The 21893-nt window shown below is 34.2% G+C and overlaps 1 protein-coding gene across 6 annotated transcripts in view; it reads left to right on the forward strand.

Moving 5' to 3' along the window:
- Positions 1 to 21893, forward strand: part of COL11A1 (collagen type XI alpha 1 chain) — a 210274-nt gene that overhangs the window by 143025 nt on the left and 45356 nt on the right. For all 6 annotated transcript variants that reach the window (XM_043460500.1, XM_043460499.1, XM_043460501.1 and 3 more), the window contains 5 exons: positions 11209 to 11316; positions 16799 to 16906; positions 17807 to 17860; positions 18938 to 18991; positions 19510 to 19617. In XM_043460500.1, the coding sequence (XP_043316435.1) occupies positions 11209 to 11316; positions 16799 to 16906; positions 17807 to 17860; positions 18938 to 18991; positions 19510 to 19617 (432 nt within the window). The remainder of the gene's footprint in view (positions 1 to 11208; positions 11317 to 16798; positions 16907 to 17806; positions 17861 to 18937; positions 18992 to 19509; positions 19618 to 21893) is intronic.

The raw sequence follows: 21893 nt of genomic DNA on the forward strand, positions 1-21893 counted from the left end.
ATTCCACATGATGTACTCTGCATATAAGTTAAACAAGCAGGGTGACAATATACAGCCTTTACACACTCCTTTCCCAATTTGGAACCAGTCTGTTGTTCCATCTACAGTTCTAACTGTTGCTTCTTGACCTGCATACAGATTTCTCAGGAGGTAAGTCAGCTGGTCTGGTATTCCCATCTCTTTAAGAATTTTCCATAGTTTATTGTGATCCACACAGTTAAAGGCTTTGGGGTAGTTAATGAAGCAGAGTAGATGTTTTTCTGGAAGTCTGTTGCTTTTTTGATGATCCAACAGATGTTGCAATTGATAGTAAAAACAAAGAGTAAGGAGTGCTGACTTCTTTGTCAAAAAAGATAGTACACTCTATTTTGCAATGTTAATAAAAAGTGACATTGAAATATCAGAGCTTTTCGATATACTCTGACCCACACAAAGCAAAATATATTTAATAGTCATCCATCTATATTTGTGTGTATCTATTCATTCATAAATGTATTTTACATCTATTCTTTTATTCATAATCTATTCAGTTGGAAACATAGGCCATACTACTTGTATCACATCGTTATGAAAGCCTATAGAAGTGGATTCACAGAACTCTCATAGGTCTAGCTATGATACCCTTGGCTTGTATTTAGAGAAACTCTAATGTGTAGAGTTGTATCAACCAAAAGCACCCATTCAAGGATATGGAACACTTTTATGCAAGGCTCTTATTATGAGTATCCTCTGAAGAAATCTTTTTTTTCTTTTAATTGTTGCAAAAATTAAATTTCTTTTTTTAGCTATGGCTTACAGAAATAATAGATTCAAATTTGAAACACAGTAGAGAAGATAACTTGTTTTATGACTGTTTTGTAACTTTTTGCACTGAATTCTATGCAAGAAGTACATATAACGTACCTTAATATTACATATTTTATTTTATTATAATTACATTTCAAAATACTAGACAAGACCTATTACATTGACTTCATAAACCATCCATGGATCATAACCTGCATTTAGGAAAAGCATAGTCTCTAAACTAGGTCCCTAGTATGAATTTTTAGATTACTAATACTGATAGTCCTAGTTTTTGCCAATAAAAAAGTTACTATTTATTTTTCTTACCTACATTTCTAACATTTCTTATTTTATTATCTTTTAGTTATGTCTCCCCTGTAAACTGCTGTGAGTCTTTTCCTATGAAAAACTAAATAATGAATATGCCATTCAATCTATTAAGCTGAAATTTTACAGATTCATTAAATGGACATTTCCTGCATAGAGCTTATAGTTTTTTGAAGAAGATGGATGTGAAATAGATAAAACAACATAGTAAATAATGAGTAATCTATTAAAAGAACAAAGAAAGGAAGGTTAAAAACAATGATTTTTCCCTAAAGGAATTATGTTAGAGTTCAAAATACAAATAAAAATCAGTTTCATCTATGAAAAGCAAGTTTTTTATGGGTTTGACTTAGTCTTGAAGTGTTCAATGCTATTTTAGTCCTCTTAGCAAAAAATTGATATTTCATCATCAAAGTTCTCTGAAGGTCTAGCTACTAGGAGTGTATGCATATTGAGAAGCAGTTTTTAGTGCTCCCGCTCAAGCCGAACAAAATTATCCCAACAGGATACTGTTCCTTTGAGCTTCTAAAGTCTGGCCTAAACCAAATGCTCTCTGTACGCATGAGGATATACACAAAAGCTGGTAATAGATGCCCATCAAAGGAGGGCATGTTTTCTCCTCTCAGGGGCTTTACTGATTAAGTGGATGTCTTGATGCACATGCAGAAGGCAGGAAGAAGCAAGAGACTGATCAGCAAGAGAGGAAGGAAGCACAGCATTTTTCTCATATGTTGAACACAGACTGAGTAAACATTTTATATTTATGTTAACATACAGAATATACAAATAGATTATGCAAACAAGCTCTCAGATTGCATTTACCACTGATATATTTCATAAAGCAAATCAAGGAAAATGTATTCCCTAAATAATCTTTCCCTCGTATTTTTCTTTTTCTGATAAGAAAAATCCCCTCAAGGACTTTCCTGGCGGTTCAGTGGATAAGACTCTGATCTGCCAGTGTTGGGGGCACAAGTTTGATCCCTGGTCAGAGAACTAAGACCCCATGTGCCACATGGCATGGCCAGAAGATGAAAATGATAATAATTTTTTTAAAAATCCCCTCATTGCAAACATTTATTTCTCTAAAAATGAGGAGAATTTAAAAAATATAATAGTGTGCTATTAAAAGCCCTTTGTCCTTACAACCACATTTCTCACTCTCACACCTACCCCTTAGAAAAGTGGGAATTAATATGGAGAGTGTATATGAGAGGGGCCAGATACATAGCTGCTAGAAGGTAAATGTCCAAGGTTTCACACTGTGCAATGTATTAGTCTTTGTCCTTTTTGTGACTTCTATTTCATAACTGACCCCTGACAATTCTTTTTCTCTTTATGTGCTATTATTTCTTCCTGTTATTATCTCTTCTTTAGAATCGTATATGCCCTTCTTATCATAATTCCTATTCTAATTTTCCCCCACCTCCTATTCCAGAGAACCTTCTTCTTTACTGGCTTTTTACTTATTCCTCAAACAAGGAGCTAGACAAATGTTTAGAAGGATTTCACTTACTAACTGGGTCACATGTTATTCTTTTGAAAGATAAAGCACACTTTCTGTATTGGGATCCACTTAGACCTTAGGGGGCATGCAATCAGGATTAGCCAAGTAGAGAGATGGTGTGGGATCAGTGACTGAAGACTGAGACATTGTAAGACTTTCACTTTGTCTTTCAGTACTTATGTTTTACATTCTAGTAATGCTTGATATTTTATCTGAATTTTCAGCTTCAGTCAGTTCAGTTAAGTCTCTCAGTCATGTCTGACCCTTTGCAACCCCATGGACTGCAGCACACCAGGCCTCCCTGTCCATCGCCAACTCCCAGAGTTTACTCAAACTCATGTCCATTGAGTCGGTGATGCCATCCAACCATCTCATCCTCTGTTGTCCCCTTCTCCTCCTGCCTTCAATCTTTCCCAGCATCAGGGTCTTATACAATCAGTCAGTTCTTCGCATCAGGTGGCCAAAGTATTGGAGTTTCAGCTTCAGCATCAGTCTTTCCAATGAATATTCAGGACTGATTTGCTTTAGGATGGACTGGTTGGATCTCCTTGCAGTCCAAGGGACTCTCAAGAGTCTTCTCCAACACCACAGTTCAAAAGCATCAGTTTTCAGCTTATCTGATCTCAAATGCATGTAATCTGGAGAGTGAGAATTACCTCAAACTAGTCTTGCCATGAAGATTAATTTGGCTTTAAAAAGAGAGCACTAGACTTTTTTCTTTTTTAGCTTTGTACTTGTGTAGCTAGCTCTTCTCCTAAGAACTTGTATTTATGGTTTTTTTTTTCCCTTCTCTCTAGTGGGCTGCCTTTTAACTGAATGCATATGAGATGATTTCTCTGATTACCTTTTTTCCTATACAAATGCTCCTCAGAATATGAAACACCTAGTGAACATAACAGAAAATATTTATCTGGTGTTCTCCTGTATGTGAAGAGTTAGAAAAATAATCGCTATTCTCACCGCTCCAAGGAAATAAGCTGATATTGTTGACTTTTGTTTTATTACCATTGCAAAGTTTAGGGAAAAGGACTTCAGAACAAGACAAAGCTAACACAAACTTAAAGAAAGGTCACTGATTAGAAAAATGTAAATTCCTCGGTTTTTAAAAAATAGGCAATGTCCAATCTTCAGTTAGTGCTTGCTATTTAGTATTAAAATAACAGAATATTTAATGATATTATGGCCATCATAATTTCTGTAATTCCTTACACATCTTTGCTGTACTAAGTCGCTTAAATTGTGACCCTATGGAGCCTGCCAGCTCCTCTGTCCATGGGATTTTCCAGGCAGAAATACTGGAGTGGGTTGCCATTTACGTCTCCAGGGGATCTTCCCCACTCAGAGATGTAACCCCCATCTCTTAAGTGTCCTGCATTGGCCCCGGGGTTGGTTGCCGCTAGTGCCATCTGGGAAGCTTTTAATTTATCTATGCTCATTGCAATTTAAATTGAGGAAATATTTTTATAGCTTGTAGCCTCTTTTTCTCTCCAGTTAAACAGTTTTGATGGGACAGTATCACTGCTATATAGTTGAGTACATAAACAAAAAGTTAAATTAGGATTAAAAATACTATTTTGTGGGAAAAGTTCTGCTCTTAATGGTGCAATCTTAGATATACTGCATATCAATTTTTATCTTAATTTTCTCTTTTATAAAATTTCACTTCTACAATCATTTGAGATTGCATATCTACTTTCGAAATAAAGCTGTTCATGTATAGTACTCCAACATCTGTTGCATTCAAAGTTTAAGACAGACTTTATATGTATCAATACATTAATACCAGAAAAAACAGATTTGTAAGTTTGTAATAGCATGTGTTTAACCAGTAGGTATCATCAGAGATTTTCACTTTTCCATTTATAGATATGTAAAATAAAATCATTGCAGAATATATTGCTATCAAAAATATCTAGACATAGTATGTTTGAACTAACTAATGGGAAAGGAAATTGCAGTTGTACTTTAAGGCACAAATATTCATTGGAAATGTATCTTCTTGTTTTTATCCACTGTTTCATAGTTAATGAGCTGTGACAAGATTATAAGCAATTTTTTTTAACTACAAGGAAGCAAAATGTTTTTATTGTTAATCTTAATGCAGGTTTCACAAGCAAGATGGCAATCTGAAATTTAATATTAGGAATGCTTCAGGGCATAATTAAAATAGTTAAGTTTGTAATAAAGGTAGTATATAATATCTACCAGCTATACATATTATCATTGATTCAAATTAGCATTATTTCTTTGCTTGATATATGTGAAAATATTTATTTATTTTTGGATATTAAATATGCTTCACTGTAAAATTAACAAGCATTTTTTTCTTAAATAAAAGTTGTGAGTTATTTTCATGTGTTAGTTATAATGTGTCCTGTTAAGATAATACATATTTCTCAATTATATACCACATACTCTGTGGAAATTACATATTCAATTGATAGTCATCTGCAAATTTGGTAAATTTCTACTGACTACACATGAGTTTATTTAGGAATTAAATTTTTTAACATACCCATAATTTATAAAAGACCAGTGCATATATCTATTTGTATCATTATGTTCTTAAGTATATTATTACTTATAGTTATGTAATACATACAGTTAATATTTTAAACTTTGGAAATATTCATGATGAAATCAAATCATGAGTATTTGCAGGACAAAATTTAGTTATAAATGCTACATTAATGCCTTCAGAAAATAATAGAAAACCTAGGGTACAATGGTAACTGTGTAAGGAATATTTAGAATGATGTCTCATGATTTAAATTCTCAGAATAATGCAACTTTGGGGAGAGGAGGTTGTCATCCTGAGCATAAAGAGTGGTTGGAATTTTAATAGTACAGGAGAAGACCAAGAACTGTCCAAGGTAGAAGATAAATGGGACCAAACAATCAGATTTAAAAATGGGCACAATCGTCTTAGAGGGATAATGAGGGATTTAGTATTTTAAGAAACAATTTTCACTTAACAATCTAAAATATAAAGGAAAACAAAATTTCTTGAGTGTGATTATATTAATATTTTTCTGAGAAGATAAAGGATAAATATGTTCTCAGAAAATGCATGAACTCACATTGTTTAGACTTCTGTATATTTGTTGTTGTTCAGTTGCTAAGTCTTGTCTAACTCTTGTGACCCCAAGGATTGCAGCATGCCAGGCTTTCCTGTACATCACTCTCTCCTGGAGTTTGCTCAAATTCATGTCCATTGTGTCAGTGATACTATCTAACCATCTCATCCTCTACCCGCCTCTTCTCCTTTTGCCTTCAATCATTCTCAATATGAGGGTCTTTTCCAGTGAGTCGGCTCTTCACATCAGGTGGCCAAAGTATTAGAGCTTCAGCTTCAGCATCAGTCCTTCCAGTGAATATTCAGGGCCAATTTCCCTTAGGATTGATTGTTTGATCTCCTTGCAACCCAAGGGACTATCAAGAGTCTTCCCCAGCACCACAGTTTGAAACCATCAATTCTTCAGCACTCAGCCTTTTTTATGGCCCAACTCTCACATTCGTTCTTGGCTACTGGAAAAACCATAGCTTTGGTTACGGACGTTTTTCATCAAAGCGATGGTTTTGCTTTTTAATATGCTGTCTAGGTTTGTCATAGCTTTCCTTCCAAGCAGCAAGCATCTTTTAATTTCATGACTACAGACACTCCCCATAGTTACTTTGGAGCCCAATAAAATAAAACCTGCTTTCATTTTGTCCACTTCTATTTGCCATGAAGTGATGGAACCGGATGCATGATCTTAGATTTTTGAATGTTGACTTTTAAGCCAGCTTTTTCACTCTCCTCTTTCACTGACTTCACATATTTCTACATATAAGAAAGGGGAAATCAGAGCTGGAAGGTAATGAAAAAGTCCTATGTTGTCACATGTGTTAAGTAGTTCTCAAAACTAAAAATAATTCTTCATTGTAAAAACTAAAATAAAATAATAAACAATAGTGCCAAAGGACAAAAATTCTATTGAATTTTATATAGCACAGTTCAAATGAACTGTATGACTATTTGGACAAAGGTAATAAGCACTGCCACTAATTCTTTCTCATTTTATAAAGTATTCAACTGACATGAGCTTATTCTGGTACAAGTGGCTTTAATTGACCTCTATTTCTTATACTTATTAAAATTTAATGTAATATGTGTGAATTATAGTGGTACAAACAATTAGGAATTTTTTCTTCACCATTATGAAGTACTCTATATTGCAGGAAGAAACTTAAATAGGGAACATGAGTGAGACCCTGAGCCTTACGGCCTTTACGTGAGAAATAAAGAAGTTGCACAGGAGTTAAATTATATTGCACATGTAAAGTACTTAATAAGTGTTTAGTAGGGTCATTAGTTGGAAAATAATAAATTCTCTTAAAATACACGTCTGCTTTCTAGTGAATCTCTTCTTTTATCATTTTGATCTCATAGCTGTCAATCTCAACACAGTTTAAAGTGATGTCTTCCTCAGGTAGTCTTTGAAAAGCTGGGATTTAAATTCAAAACAGGATCAAAGAGAAAGATTTCATGGCCTGAGAAGTTAAAATGTATCTCTTTACAACTTGTATCATCAATTGCAAATGAAATATCCCAGCACTTAAATTGGATACTTAGTTTAGACTGATAACTCTAATAGGTAGTAATGCTTGTGTGAGATTTTATAGGTAAAATGTTAAAAATGCAATACAGCCACCTTATATACACATTGATCCTTGAGAAATTAGATTTTCAGATAAGTAAAGACTAATCTTTAGGGATGATAGTGTTTTCTTGGAATGAAAAAGAATCACTCTAGTCACACTGTATATTGTCTTCTGTTTTGTGTGTGTGTGTGTGTGTGTGTGTGTGTGTGTGTGTGTATGTGTGTGTGTGTGTGTGTGTATGTGTGTGTGTGTGGTCAGTTGCATCTGACTCTGTGACCCCATAGACTGTAGCCCGCCAGGCTCCTTTGTCCACGGGATTCTCCAGGCAAGAATTCTGGAGTGTGGGTTGCCATTTCCTCCTCCAGAGGAACTTCACAACTCAAGGATCAAACCCGCATCTCTTGCATCTTCTGCATTGGCAGGCAGATTATTTACCACTTAGCCATTTGTGACCCTTCTGTTTACTTTTACCAAAAAAGACTGCTTTCATTACTGAACGTTTTCCTCCTCTCTTTTCTGTAATTCAGGGCACACTCTCAATTTCAGTGTCCTTGCTCTTCTTTTTCTCCTTGTCTTCCTCCTCCTTTCTCTCTCACACGTTGTCCATCTTACTATCTCCCCTGCCCTTCTCTTCCTCCAGTTTTACTCTTTGACTTCTCTGTCACTGATAAGACTGATCTTTGGATTCCTTTCGCTTTTAGGACTGTACCTGTTAAATGCGCTCAGAGGATTCTATTCTCCTTTTTATTTTCTGCCCTGGCCTCTGGTATCATTCACCCAAAGTCTTGACACCTGGTTAACAGTCACACCGCTTGTGGTTGACTTTTTTACATAAAATATTTTAATATTATTAAATTAAAAATAACATTTTGACAGAGAACAGATGCTTGTTTTCTGAAAAAATACTAAATGAAAATTTCCTTTGCTATTGTTTTTCTTTCATATTTGAGTAATGTGATTGATAAAGATAAAATTTTCACATAACCTGATTAATTATTATCCATCTGCACAACAATTCCTGAGTTTGTTTTTAAAATATATACTTATTATAGCTCAAAAATGTCACTTGTTTATATCAAGTTCAAATTTCATGATTTTTTAACCATACTTTTAGTAAAGTTTCTCAAATGATTTCTATCTCCTAAGTTTAAAATATCCTATAATAAAACAACCGTAACAGTGGTCCAGTTAGTCTTAAAGAAAATGAGAGACAAAATTAGTTTCCTAGTGTTACTCTTAAGTTGTTCCCAATAATCTAAAATTTGTATCATCTCTATTCATTTTAATTGCTTTAATTTTCAGATACCTCACAAAATAAAAAAATACTCTATGTAGCTTGTGTATTTAGCCAGAAAAATATCAAGAAATTACATAGCAAATAGTCTTTGTCAGTTCATCTGTTCAGTTCAGTCATTCAGTTGTGTCCAACTCTTTGCCACCCCATGGATTGCAACACACCAGTCTTCCCTGTCCATTTTCCAACTTCAGGAGCTTACTCAAACTCACGTCCATTGAATTGGTGATGCCATCCAAACATCTCATCCTCTGTTGTCTCCTTCTCCTCCTGCCTTCAATCTTTCCCAGCATCAGGGTCTTTTCCAGTGGGTTAGTTCTTCACACCAGGTGGCCAAGTATTGGAGTTTCAGCTTCAACATCAGTCCTTCCAATGAATATTCAGGACTGATGTCCCTTAGGATGGACTGACTGGATCTCCTTGCAGTCCAAGGGACTCTCTAGAGTCTTCTCCAACACTACAGTTCAAAGCATCAATTCTTTGGTGCTCAGCTTTCTTTATAGTCCAACTCTCACATCCATACATGACTACTGGAAAAAACAGAGCTTAACTAGACAGACCTTTGCTGGCAAACTAATGTCTCTGCTTTTTAATATACTGTCTAGGTTGGTCATAGCTTTTCTTCCAAGGAGCAAGTGTCTTTTAATTTCATGGCTGCAGTCACCATCTGCAGTGATTTTGGAGCCCCTCCCCCCAAGAAGTCTCTCACTGTTTCCATTGTTTCCCCATCTATTTGCCATGAACTGATGGGACCAGATGCCATGATCTTAGTTTTCTGAATGTTGAGCTTTAAGCCAACTTTTTCAGTCCCCTCTTTCACTTTCATCAAGAGGCTTTTTAGTTCCTCTTCACTTTCTGCCATAAGGGTGGTGTCATCTGCATATCTGAGGTTATTGATGTTTCTCCTGGCAATCTTGATTCCAGCTTGTGCTTCATCCAGCCTGACATTTCGCATGATGTACTCTGCATGTAATTTAAATAAGCAGGGTGACAGTATACAGCCTTGATGTATATTATAAGACAGAAATAGTCTTGTAATCCTCTGCAATCAAGGAATAGTTCAATAAAATTGAACAGGTGCTACATTTAGAGAAATTCCAATTTGATAGCCCCTGAGAGTTGTTAATGTCTTTATTTCCGAGAAGCATTGGGTGGCTTTGTGGAAAAAGCCCAGGGAAGAGTCCTTGGTCAGAGTTGCCCTTGAGTAGTACCCTGATTATGGGAAGGACACTTAACCTCTTATTTTCTTCTTCTTTTAAGACTGCTATTCTATTCCTGGGCTTCTCTGGTAGTTCAGTTGGTAAAGAATCTGCCTGCAGTGCAGGTTTGATTCCTGAGTTGGGAAGATTCTACAGCTGTACCAAAAGCTCCACAGAATCTTTCTGGAGTAAAGTGACAAATAAATGTGAAACTGACTTTTAAATTGTAAAGCACTATGTTAACACAAGCTGTTGTCATTATCGTTGTTTTTATGTTCTTATGTAATTAGTGTCCTAGCTAATAAAAATAGAAATTAGAACAAAGTCAGTAATTCATATTTGTAAAATAAAATTATTTCTAATTACATAGACAGAATAATATTAGTTAAAAATGTGAAAGTACTGCATTTTCCAGCTTTTTAAATCATTTGAGTTTTAAAATGATGATATTATCTAGACTTCTTAATTATTAAGGGAATCTGCTAAAAATCATATTTTCTGATATTTCACATTTAGTTCAATCCTGAATTAAAAGAATAAATTATAACTTAGCCACACATCTAGGAATCTAATCTAAAGACAATATTCTTGTTATCTTTCATTAAATAAAATGGAAGATGTAAAAGGCTAACTTTGAGCTTTATATGACTTAGTAGAGCTATGTTTGCATTTCTTTTATTTTTGCTTTAAATAATACTTTTTAAAATTTTTGATAAGATAACTAACATGAAGACAATATCCACACTTTCTAAAATTTTACATGTTAGGTTTTTTAAAAACAAAATAAGTGAAAACATATGGCATCTATTTTGAAATTCAAATGGACATATCTACTCAAATGTGAATTATCTGTCTAGTGTTCATAATAAAACCAAACGATCCCTACAGGACTATAAGATAAATTTAAGGACTTATTTTCTTGGAAAAAGTCCAAGCTCTGGGATAGTGATTATTAAACTTTATTATGTAAAAAATTATATTTGTATATCAATGCAATGAACTTATTTTTAGGACTTAGAAATTGTGATTGAGCGAGTTTAAGGTGAGGTACAGAAATCATTTTGAAAATGCTAGTCTTAGACAGTGTAACCTGCCAATCCATGATAATACAGGGAGAAAATTATATGGTAAGGTACTGTTGCAATTATGTCATAAAGCATTGTGAAAAATTATGAACACTTAAATGAAAAAGAAAATGTTTGTAAAATGTTAAAGATATATTATTTTGAAATACTTTTCTTCTTATCAATATTTCTTAACTTTAGTATCTGTGCTTAATATTGGGGCTAGAATTTAATCTTTTAAATTGTGAGGAGTATTCTGAGATTTTAAAATTATCTGAAAGTGACTTTTATGTTATATAAACTGTAAGATGTCAGTTCTGAATAAGTGATTCCTAAGTATCTCTTTTTCCATCATTAATAACAAAATACCTTTTTCCCCTGTATTAGGGCTCACCAGGAGAACGTGGATCAGCAGGAACAGCTGGCCCAATTGGTTTGCCAGGGCGGCCAGGACCCCAGGGTCCCCCTGGTCCAGCTGGAGAGAAAGGTGCTCCAGTAAGTAATTTCAAGGAGGAAATATATTATACTGCCACCCTGCACAAGTTATTACTTTTTATTCAAAGATATTAGCTCTTCATACTCCACTGCATTCTTTCTGCGTATGTGCCTGCCATGTAAACACACTTCTTTTTGTATTTATAATACAGAAGACTTCAAATTCAATTAAGTAAGATGACATTTTCCACACTTTATGAAACCCTAATACCTGTGAGGGAATTGGATATTATTAATGTAAAAGCTTCTGATTTTGCTCCTTTTAAAAGATAAAATCGGGCTTTTGATTAAAACTATACTTTACAGCATAGAGTTAGAAAAGTATGCACTTCTCACTCCTATACAAAACTATATTTCATTTCCATTATACAACTTCATTTCCAATCACTTTCATAGTCTGTAAGTGAAACACACAGGAAGCTGCTGCCCTTTTTTATGTAATTTGTGTTTTGATCTACAGTGAAAGAGGTGGAAAACATCCGGTCAATTATTTTATCTTATATCTACTGTTTAAAAACTTTACATTTAAAAAAATGTATATTTAAATAATCAATGTATTGTATTCATTAGATTTATGTTTCATCATCAAGGTTTCTTTCCTAATTTTGTTACTGTTTTTGATTTAATCATATTAATTTTCCAAAAAGAAAGTTAAAGCATTCTCTCATCCTCCATGATTAAAGCAAAAACCCAGTAAATGTATATCAAAGTTGCTGACCATCATAAGCAAAAATATGAGTTCAATACTTTTGTGTATATGTAAGTCGACATAAAAAATTTAGTTTAAGCCTATAATCTTCAAAATACCTTTTTATTACTAAGGCCTTAGTTTTAGCAAGTTGAGTCTGATTTAGCATGTTGTTTTCACTGTCCATGACATTAATGTTTGTGATTTTTTTAGTATTTTCAAATTACAATGACTTTTTCTGTAATGTACTACTACCTTTTAGAAACACTTAGAATATTAGGGTAGAATGATATCACCTGTGAATGGAATTTTTGGATGACAGAAAAAAACATTTTTAATTGCTGTAAATTTTTTAAAGATACATTTCCAGCTTCAAATACATTTGAAGAAAATTTAGACTGTTTTCTGAGATGTTAATGGAAAAGCATAAAAAATTATCTTTTGTCTCCCTCTTGGAATTTCTATAATTTTCAACCAATCTCAGAAACTAAAGATTTGTCTATAAAATGTTTATAGTGTACTGTTCACTAGACGGGGATTTAAAACACATAGATTCAGGACATTTCATATAAGTTCATTCAAAAATCCAGGGCACTCATATTTTGGCACAGCACAATGAAGAATGCATACAGAGAAAAAGAATATGCTTTGCTTTATATGCAAATTGAGACTATATAATACTTATTAGAGAAGTCCAGAATTCCCTAAATATAATTGAATTCTGGGTTTTAACTTGGCTAAATACTTAGAATTTATGAAGAAAAAAGTAAAATATTGAAACCAAGATAAGAATATGGAAAAGTATTGAAAGTTATAATAAATTACCTTGTTGATGTAGAAGAGAAATTATTGATTGAAAGCCTTTTAAGAGCTAAGATTTGGCCTGGGTTTTGGTGTTAGTTGATAAGTATGAGTCGGAAGGGAAAGGAGAATGCTTTGCCCATCCATTCTCTCTCAATTATTCCCATCATGAAAAAAAGTTCAAGATGTTAATTCTATTGTTCTTTTATTAAACAAGATTAAAGATAGTAGCATAAAATTCTTATAGAAGTGTGGGGTGAAGGTATTCATAAACCTCCATGCAGAAGTTCAGTAAAAACTGATGGAGACATTGGCTTAGATGTTACGTGAAGCTTTTTACCTCTTCCTAAACCTAAATATAAATTTTGATACTTAACTCCTCTGAACAACTTGTACTATAATTTCTCATATAACTATCAGTAGGTTAAGGCTTGCATAAAGAAAGAAAGACAAGATAATGATCTGTGAAAGGCAAGTCCTTGGTCTATTTACTTACCAAACAACCACCTTGGAAAGGAGAACATGGAAAACAGCCATGAATATCCATATGAGCTCTGGCAATAACTGGCCTAATCTGTATCCCCAAATTAATCATCCAGATAAGCAACTTAGAGGAATAGGGGGTGCTGAAAAGCAGGTAAAGAAAAGAAAGCTAAAACTTTTTCTACCTAAGTGCATTGATAGAAATATTTTGATGGAACTAATGATTATTGAAGAAACCTACTAACTGTGTTTGGGAGGTACTGGATTGAAGGACTACGGATAGGAAGCTATGTGGATAATACATCTATCTGAGACTGCTATAGAAATGGGGGGATGCCAAATCCAAAACACAGTGAAGGCAATATATTGACCACAAATTGATTAGGCAATGCTAGGTGTAGATACAAGGAAACATTATTTTCAGTTTCAAGAACATGTAAGTATAATTGGAGAGAGAATGATCCATGTCAGGATTGCAAATCTGGGAGTTATTTAGAATAAGTTTGATGTAGGAATTGTATTACTGTCTCCATTTGATGCAGTATTGAGGGAAGAGAATAAAGATCTAGATTCTTTAGGGAAAATTGTAATGGTGAGAGTTCTGAAAGGATCCAGTAAAAGGGAGAGCAAGAGAGAAAAGAGTCGTCTTTGTTGAATGTTGTAAGTGATCAAGAATACTCAAAGTTGAGAACAAAAGATAAGACAGACCAGGATTTGGCCACTGGGCATTCAAGACTTCAAGGTAATTGCAGTGAGGTTCACAAAGAAGGTAGATGATAAAGGAGTGGAATAAGTGCATGCAGAACACTTCAGTTAAGCCTGAGCCTAGAAGAATAGGGAGTCAGGAGGTGGGAGTACTAGCAAAATTGAATGCATTGCCTCTGGTTATTATCATTATTATTGTGATGCAGTTATTTTATCCACTTAACAAATAATAAGAAATAATCAATGAAAAGTGAGGAAGTTAAGGATGTCAGAGTAAACCAACATTGCTGGCTTTGAGCCAGTCAAAATTGAGCTGGGAACTCAGTTCTGTTATTTATTTTGTTCATTATTTGGGATAAGTTAACATCTCTAAACCTTTATTTCCTTATCTCTGAAAAAAAACCCATGATATTTTGTGATGAGTAGATGAAATTGTAATTCTTTCTCTTTGTAGGATCATCATCATTGGGTGTAAACCAGGGTTTTCATCAAAAGATTAATTAATAAGTAGAAAATAAATGCATAAATTACTTTTGAATCAGAAGGGATGGATTTGGTGAATTATAATAAAAGTTGAAGGTGTGGATAAGGCTAAGTATAAGTTCATGCAGAGTCAAACAAAGGATATGGGGATGATTAGCTAATTTTATCAGTGTTAAGGTAATATTCAGCTATTAATATTGATGAAGAAGTAGAAATGATGAAATAAACATTGCTTAAGGAGAGATCAGTGATGTTTCTGGTAGTCCTGTAAGTTATGGGCCAAGATATCCATAATAGAGGAGGCATTTACCATCTTGCAGGGTTGTAAAATGAAGAATCTAAATTTAGATTGTTATAGATCTGTTGAAAGGTTATCCGTGATTCTACTCATACCAGGATCAAGAGAAATAAACAGCAGGTGATTCCTGGCAAGCAATCATGTGTACTATAATAAAGGCAGATAAGAATAAATCTGTTTAATTTACAGATACTCTCATATAAAAGATTCAATTTTTGAAGTTCAGATTCTGAAGGAAATTCAAATTAGGGAGAAATATCTGAATCAGTTGATGTGTTCAAAGTAGTGACATTCACTGTGAATTGCATAGCACATTTTATGAGTGGAGATAGGTTTGTGACACTGTGATATTTAATCTGAACAAAATAAAAGGTCCCCAGTGTGACACTGGAGATATTGTTAAATGATGATTATGACATTGTTTTGAAAAATGAGTTCATATGGAACCCAATAAAGTAATAAACATGTAAACTTTGTTTTATAGATATTTACTTTTGTCATTAAGCAATAGATTAATTCAAATAATACTCCTTAAATGGCTACTGTGAGCCACAGGCCAGGAATATGCAATGGAATACAAAAACAGTTTCTTTTCTCACATAGTTTATTGTCTGATGGAGCATTGGAAAATAATCAAAGAATCACTAAGTACATGTGTAATTACAAACTCTGGTTAATGACATAAAGAAATGTAGTGATATATATCAGATTATGACAGAAAGACCTCAGCTAGAGTCAGAGCCTTTTCTTGGACAGGGCATTGATGATGGAATGTAAAAGATGAGGAGGAATTAACTAAGAGGAGGGTCCTCCTAGGGGCATTCCAGGCAAATGAACAACACGTGCTCAGGCCAAGTAACAGGAAGGATATGTCATCAAGTTTAAAAAAAGATCTAGAGGAGTTGAAATAGAGAGCAATGGCAAAGGGAGTAGAAACCAGGTATGGAGAGACGGCACTAGCAGCTTGCTCTTTATCTTAGGAGTGGTAAACAAGTAAATTGACTAAAGAATGTTGGGAAGATTATCTGTCTCTATGGTTACAACATAGGGAATAGTTTGGAAGTAAGAATAGACGTGAGATAGGAAGGAGGTATTTCAACAGTTCAGAGGAAGGCTACTAGGATTTTGGGATAAGATATTAATGGTGGAGATAAAGTGAAGTAAATATATTCAAGAGATAAAACTTGGAAAGGAGGTGGTGAGGGACAGGGAAGGGGGGTAGATAGTGGGGCCAGGATAATGTAAAGGCAGGAACTAATGACATGGATTCCTAGATTGTATAACAGGAGGAAAGACAGAACCACAAAGTACAACCAAAAAACAACTCTGTGCAGAACAGATGAGGTCTTCACTTTTAGGAAAGGAATTTTTGCCATCTTCATTACCACGGCCTTACTTTTTCAGTTATACAATATACTTAAATTTTAAAAGAGGAAAATAATGCCAATGTCAAAAGATAAAAAATTTTAAGAAGCTAACAACATTGTCATTCTGAATCAAAAGCAACGAAATCAAAATATAAAAATCTAGAAAAATTCATGAAACATTTGTTAAAAATAAAAAATATCTACACATATTATATTATATTATAAACACATATTATATTATAAACTTGGGCAAATGAGCAAATGCATTTTATGGTTTTTGAGGCCTACCAGCCACTGCCCCACTATTTCAGTAGCAATACAGAACAGTATAAAGGTTCAGTAACTTTTCAAAAGCATTAAGCATCTGATTTTGTGGTTCAAATAAAAATTCTATTGATTATTTTTATTGATTGTTGATTATTTTTTATGAGATTCATAAATGGTTAGCAATGGTAGGATTCTTAGTCATGAAAGAATGCGGGATATTTCATGTTATCATTTGCTACTGAGTAAATGCATTTTGAGTGAAAATCAAAACAATTTCCTTGTTAAATATGGAAGCCAGGGTATGACTCTTGTAGCTTCACTTTAAATTATGAGTGGCAAATTCATAGGTTTCTTACAGCCAAGTAATGACTTGCTGGATTTTCAATGCAGGGAGAAAAGGGTCCCCAGGGTCCGGCAGGGAGGGACGGAGTACAGGGCCCTGTGGGTCTCCCGGGGCCTGCGGGACCTGCTGGCTCCCCTGGAGAAGATGGAGACAAGGTGAGTACTCTTTATTTAGGTTAGTACAAACTGTGAAAAATAAATTTTTTCTCAAAAATCCTAGATATAATCTTTCTTAGGATTAGATGTAAAATCTAAAGATATATTTTCAAAGTTTCAATATAGCTTTCTTGTGCTCAGAAGTTTTATTTTAGGGGCTTAGAATTAGAATTCTCCTGTGAAATAGTATGTGGGATCTAAACAAGACAAGAACAAAGGTAGTGAGAAAAATTAGCAGATGCCAAAAACTCTTATCTGTTTTTAATGTTTCTCAGATAAATGTGAAATTAATTAGTTGAATATATTTAACCATGGTGTCTTGGATATTGTAGAGTTAAATTTTAAGAATGAGCTGCATACATATTTGATAATCCTGTACTTCTCTATTTTTTACAAATGTGTAAGTGGAGATTCTAAGCTCTTGATTTTAAATGTATAGCTGTGTTGTGTTTGAATTGAATATACTTTCTAGCATTACTGTGAAATTATACAACAAAATTTGTTAACCAGTGTGCTTATAATGCATTATACTTTAGCAGTTGGAAAACTAGGAGAAAAATAAATTGATTTTTGATTAATGTGTAATTATATTTTTATATAAATCAGTATATTTCCATTATCAGTTTATACTGGTGATATTTCAGACAAAATTGATTTTGTGAATTGGAAATCCCAGCTGTAGTATTCCTCAGAGTTCAGTTGACTTTTGCTTTTCTGTCTGCTAATCAATTCTAAACAGCAATATTAGTCAATACAGGAGAGTGATCAGTAGACTTTTCCAATTTAAATAGTAACATTAAATACTAGCACATAATTTAGTCATAAGATGATAGTGATCATAACACAATGGCAGGTATGGCATATTAGATATAAATTTTAACTCAAATATTTCAAATTCAGGGTGAAATTGGTGAACCAGGACAAAAAGGCAGCAAGGGTGACAAAGGAGAAAACGTGAGTTTCTTACTTCTTATTGAGGTGGCATTATTAATTTAATTTCTTTTGCTATTAACCATGGATATTTTTTCATATTACTATTTCCTTATGTCTCCTTATAATATTACTACTATATTACCTCTGTGGTAACTATTCAGTTTGAGATTCGGTCAATTCTAATAAAACCTCTTTTCAAACTTTTGTGTTAAGAAATGAAATAATTAAAACCTTAAAACCTCAGAATGAGACTAAGCTATCTGCGATGTTTCCCTCCACTGCTTTTACATTGTTGGTTCAAATACCATATGGTTTATAGACAGATAACATCTTTGTGTTGCTGTGAAAAAGATATTGACCTAGTGGAAACCTGAAGGGTGCCCTGGTAGTCCCTCAACCACATCTCCAGAGCCTGTGCTTCAAACATTCTACCCAATGTGTGGCAGTTTTAAAAAAAAGAGTAGTACAATCTCATGACTCTAGTGTCTGGATCTTCTATAGTGCCTGATTGTGTAAAAAAAAAAAAAGAAAAGGACAGTTAAGAAAATATGTTTATGCATGGAAGACTCATAAAGCTACTGAAATCTATTGCTTAGAATAAGGAGTTCTGGTTTACTGAATACATAACACTGAATTTGCATGTGTTTACGTATGAGGAAAATTCCAGGTTTTCATATATCATTACTTTCTGTCTATATAGAATTCCCCACAACCTATTTTTCTTTTAGAAAAAACTTTCTCGTGTCTCTTTTTGACACATAGATATTTCACTAAAGAAATCTGGTATTTTGAAAATTTTCAAGTGTGAAACTTTGGCATGATTTATAAATATTAGCATAGAAATCCTTTTTAAAATATCAGCAGTATTACAGATGAGAATGTTTTCAATAACTGCCAATTTAAAAGTGATTGCAAGTAAGCAAGTCTGAGGCTCAAGAAGTAAAGTAAATAATGATTGACTGCACTAAATGCAAAATCCTTTTTCCCCAAGAACTGTATAGATGCTTAATAGATTTTGATCAGTCAAATGTTCCGTACTATATAACTGAGGCTCTTCTGGCTTCAGTTTCAAATTTACTGGTTTTTATCTCACTTCAGGGTCCTCCTGGTCCCCCAGGTCTTCAAGGTCCAGTTGGTGCCCCTGGAATTGCTGTAAGTGTTCCTCTTTGTTCAGCAAATCTTAAGCCCTTACTGTTCTCTGATTAGATAGATCATGAACTGTCACATAACCAGTCGATTTCATGTGGTAATAGGTTTGTTTGTAGGCTTAACATTGAATCAAGTTTAAATTATCTAATATAGGTAGCCAAGTTGATCTTTATAAGCAAAGAACACTGTGACTTCATTGGAAGATAGCTAATAACCAGTTGGGAAGTACTTAATTTGTAGGAAATTCTGAACATTATTTTCCCTTGTTACATAGCTCTTACTTCACTTGGTAAAAATGAGAAAAGTCAAAATCAGTCATATTCCATAATCAAATAATATAAAGCAAAACAAACTTATCTGCTGTATATTTGCAGCAGATAATGTAAATTTTACCTACTTATTACTTGGTTGCTTATAATAGACCAACTTTGATTAAAAGAGAAATGATTAAATTTTTATGATGTCTTATGGCAGGATTATGATTTTTCCAGTTTGTGATCATTTGTATTGGTCTTCCCTAGGGAGGTGATGGTGAGCCCGGTCCCAGAGGTCAGCAGGGGATGTTTGGACAAAAAGGTGATGAGGGTGCCAGAGGTTTCCCAGGACCTCCTGGTCCCATAGGTCTTCAGGTGAGATGTTTTCTGCATTGCACACCCTGTCATTCCCACTTGCTTCTCACACCAGGTTTTCTGGTGGATGTAAAACAAAGCACAGGTCCCTTATTCTAGCTAGAAACTTGGTTTTTAGGTATAATGACCATTTTACTTAAACATATATCTGAACTTTAACTGCTTTTTACCAATTACTATTAATTTTTCTGAAACTGCATCAGCCTTGGTTTCTGCTTCTGGAGATTATTTAGCCCCACCTTAGGTTTAATACTGCTTTTCTTCATTCTCATTGTATATGGAAAATGAATGACAAGCTTCTTTAAGTGTATATTTAAAAGCACAATGTTAGAAAGCTTCTTTCACATCTCATAGCAGGAAAATTAGTATTCCAGATGGCTAGCAGAAACTAAGAGCCTTTTGAGAAATAGCAAACTATTAATCACAACTGGGGCTTCTCAGGTGGTGCTAGTGGTAAAAGACCTTCCTGCCAGTAAAATAGACCCAAGAGACTGGTTCCATCTCTGGATGGGGAAGATCCCCTGGAGTGGGAAGTGGTATTCACTCCAGTATTCTTGCCTGTACAATTCCAGGGACAGAGGAGCCGGTGGGCTAGTCCATGAGGCCGCAAAGTCAGACACGACTAAGTGACTGAGCGCACGCACACACACACACAAAAAAAATTGTAACTATTAACAGAAATTGCCAACAACAAATGTTAATCAATAAGAGGTAAAATGGGCTTCCCTTCCCTGGTGGCTCAGACCATAAATAATCTACGTATCATGTAGGAGACTGGGTTCTAGCCCTGGGTCAGGAAGATTCCCCTGGAGAAGCGAATGTCTACCCACTCCGGTATTTTTGCCTGTACAGTTCTGTAAACAGAGGATGCTGGCAGGCTACAATCCATGGGGTCACAAAGAGTCAGGAAGGACCTAGCGACTAACACTTTCACAATAGGTAAAATAAACAAATTAACATTCAGTTCAGTTCAGCCGCTCAGTCATGTCCGATTCTGCAACCCCATGGACTGCAACACACCAGGTTTCCCTGTCCATAACCAACTCCTGGAGCTTGCTCAAACTCATGTCCATTGAGTCGGTGATGCCATCCAACCATCTCATCCTGTGTCATCCCCTTCTCCTCCTGCCTTCAATCTTTCCCAGCATCAGGGTCTTTTCCAATGAATCAGTTCTTCCTGTTAGGTGGCCAAAGTATTGGAGCTTCTGCTTCAATCATTTAAATAATTTAAATGATTAAAATAATCTTTAAAATAACTTCTTATATTTAGAATAATAATTTGTATTTTAGTAAGCCCATTAGGAAGTATTACATTCTAAAACAAGAAATTGTCTTTAAATATAGCTTATAACTGGGTTCTTAGGCAAAACATTGCATAGTAGATAGTTAACTGCTTCCTACAAACTGTGGAAACGTCTGGCTTTCTTCTGCCACTTGCTTATTTGATACTTACCTAGTGATTCTCTAAAAGATCATAAAATTTTGTTTTAAATGATATTTGGGTACATATGGATATTAGTTATGCCACATTAGCAATTTTAGAAATGATTAAATCACCTAGTTCATAATAATGTTTAATATTAAGTACCTTATTATGTATAGAATTATGTTACATTATTAAAATATAACAATTATTGTTATAGCCCTCAATGGATGTCTACCAGTGAACATAATATTGTAATTTTCTACATTTTTTTATTGCCAAAATAGTTCCTTTTCAACTTGGGTAGTATAAGAGTCATATCATATTTTCATTTAACCCTTTTATTCTTATTGCTATTGTTTAGTTGCTAAGTTGTGTCCAACTCTTTGCGACCCCATGGACTGTAACCCACCAGGCTCCTCTGTCCATGGGATTTTGCAGGCAAGAATACTGGAGAGGGTTGTCATTTCCTTCTCCAGGGGATCTTCCCAACCCAGGGATTGAACTCGGGTCTCCTGCATGGGCAGGCGGATTCTTTACCTCTGAGAAAGCAGGGAAGCCACATTTATACTTATTATATGATAATAAATAAGCAATCCTGAGCAATATATATCAGTATATGTGAGCAGCACATATATTTGAAAATAACAAGGCATTAGAAATTAGATTGCTGATGTATATATTACCATTCATTTTCTGCTTGTTCAGTTAACTGATTATTCTGAATTCTATAAGGTCATAATTAAGAAATTCAGTTCTCATGATTAAAAAAGGTACCTTGTAACTTATATTTACAAAATATTATATTTTAAAAAGCCTTCATTTACACAGAGTAAGAAATATGATCTTTGAT

The sequence above is a fragment of the Cervus canadensis genome, chromosome 2 (genome assembly GCF_019320065.1).
Source record: "Cervus canadensis isolate Bull #8, Minnesota chromosome 2, ASM1932006v1, whole genome shotgun sequence".
Lineage (NCBI taxonomy): Eukaryota > Metazoa > Chordata > Mammalia > Artiodactyla > Cervidae > Cervus > Cervus canadensis.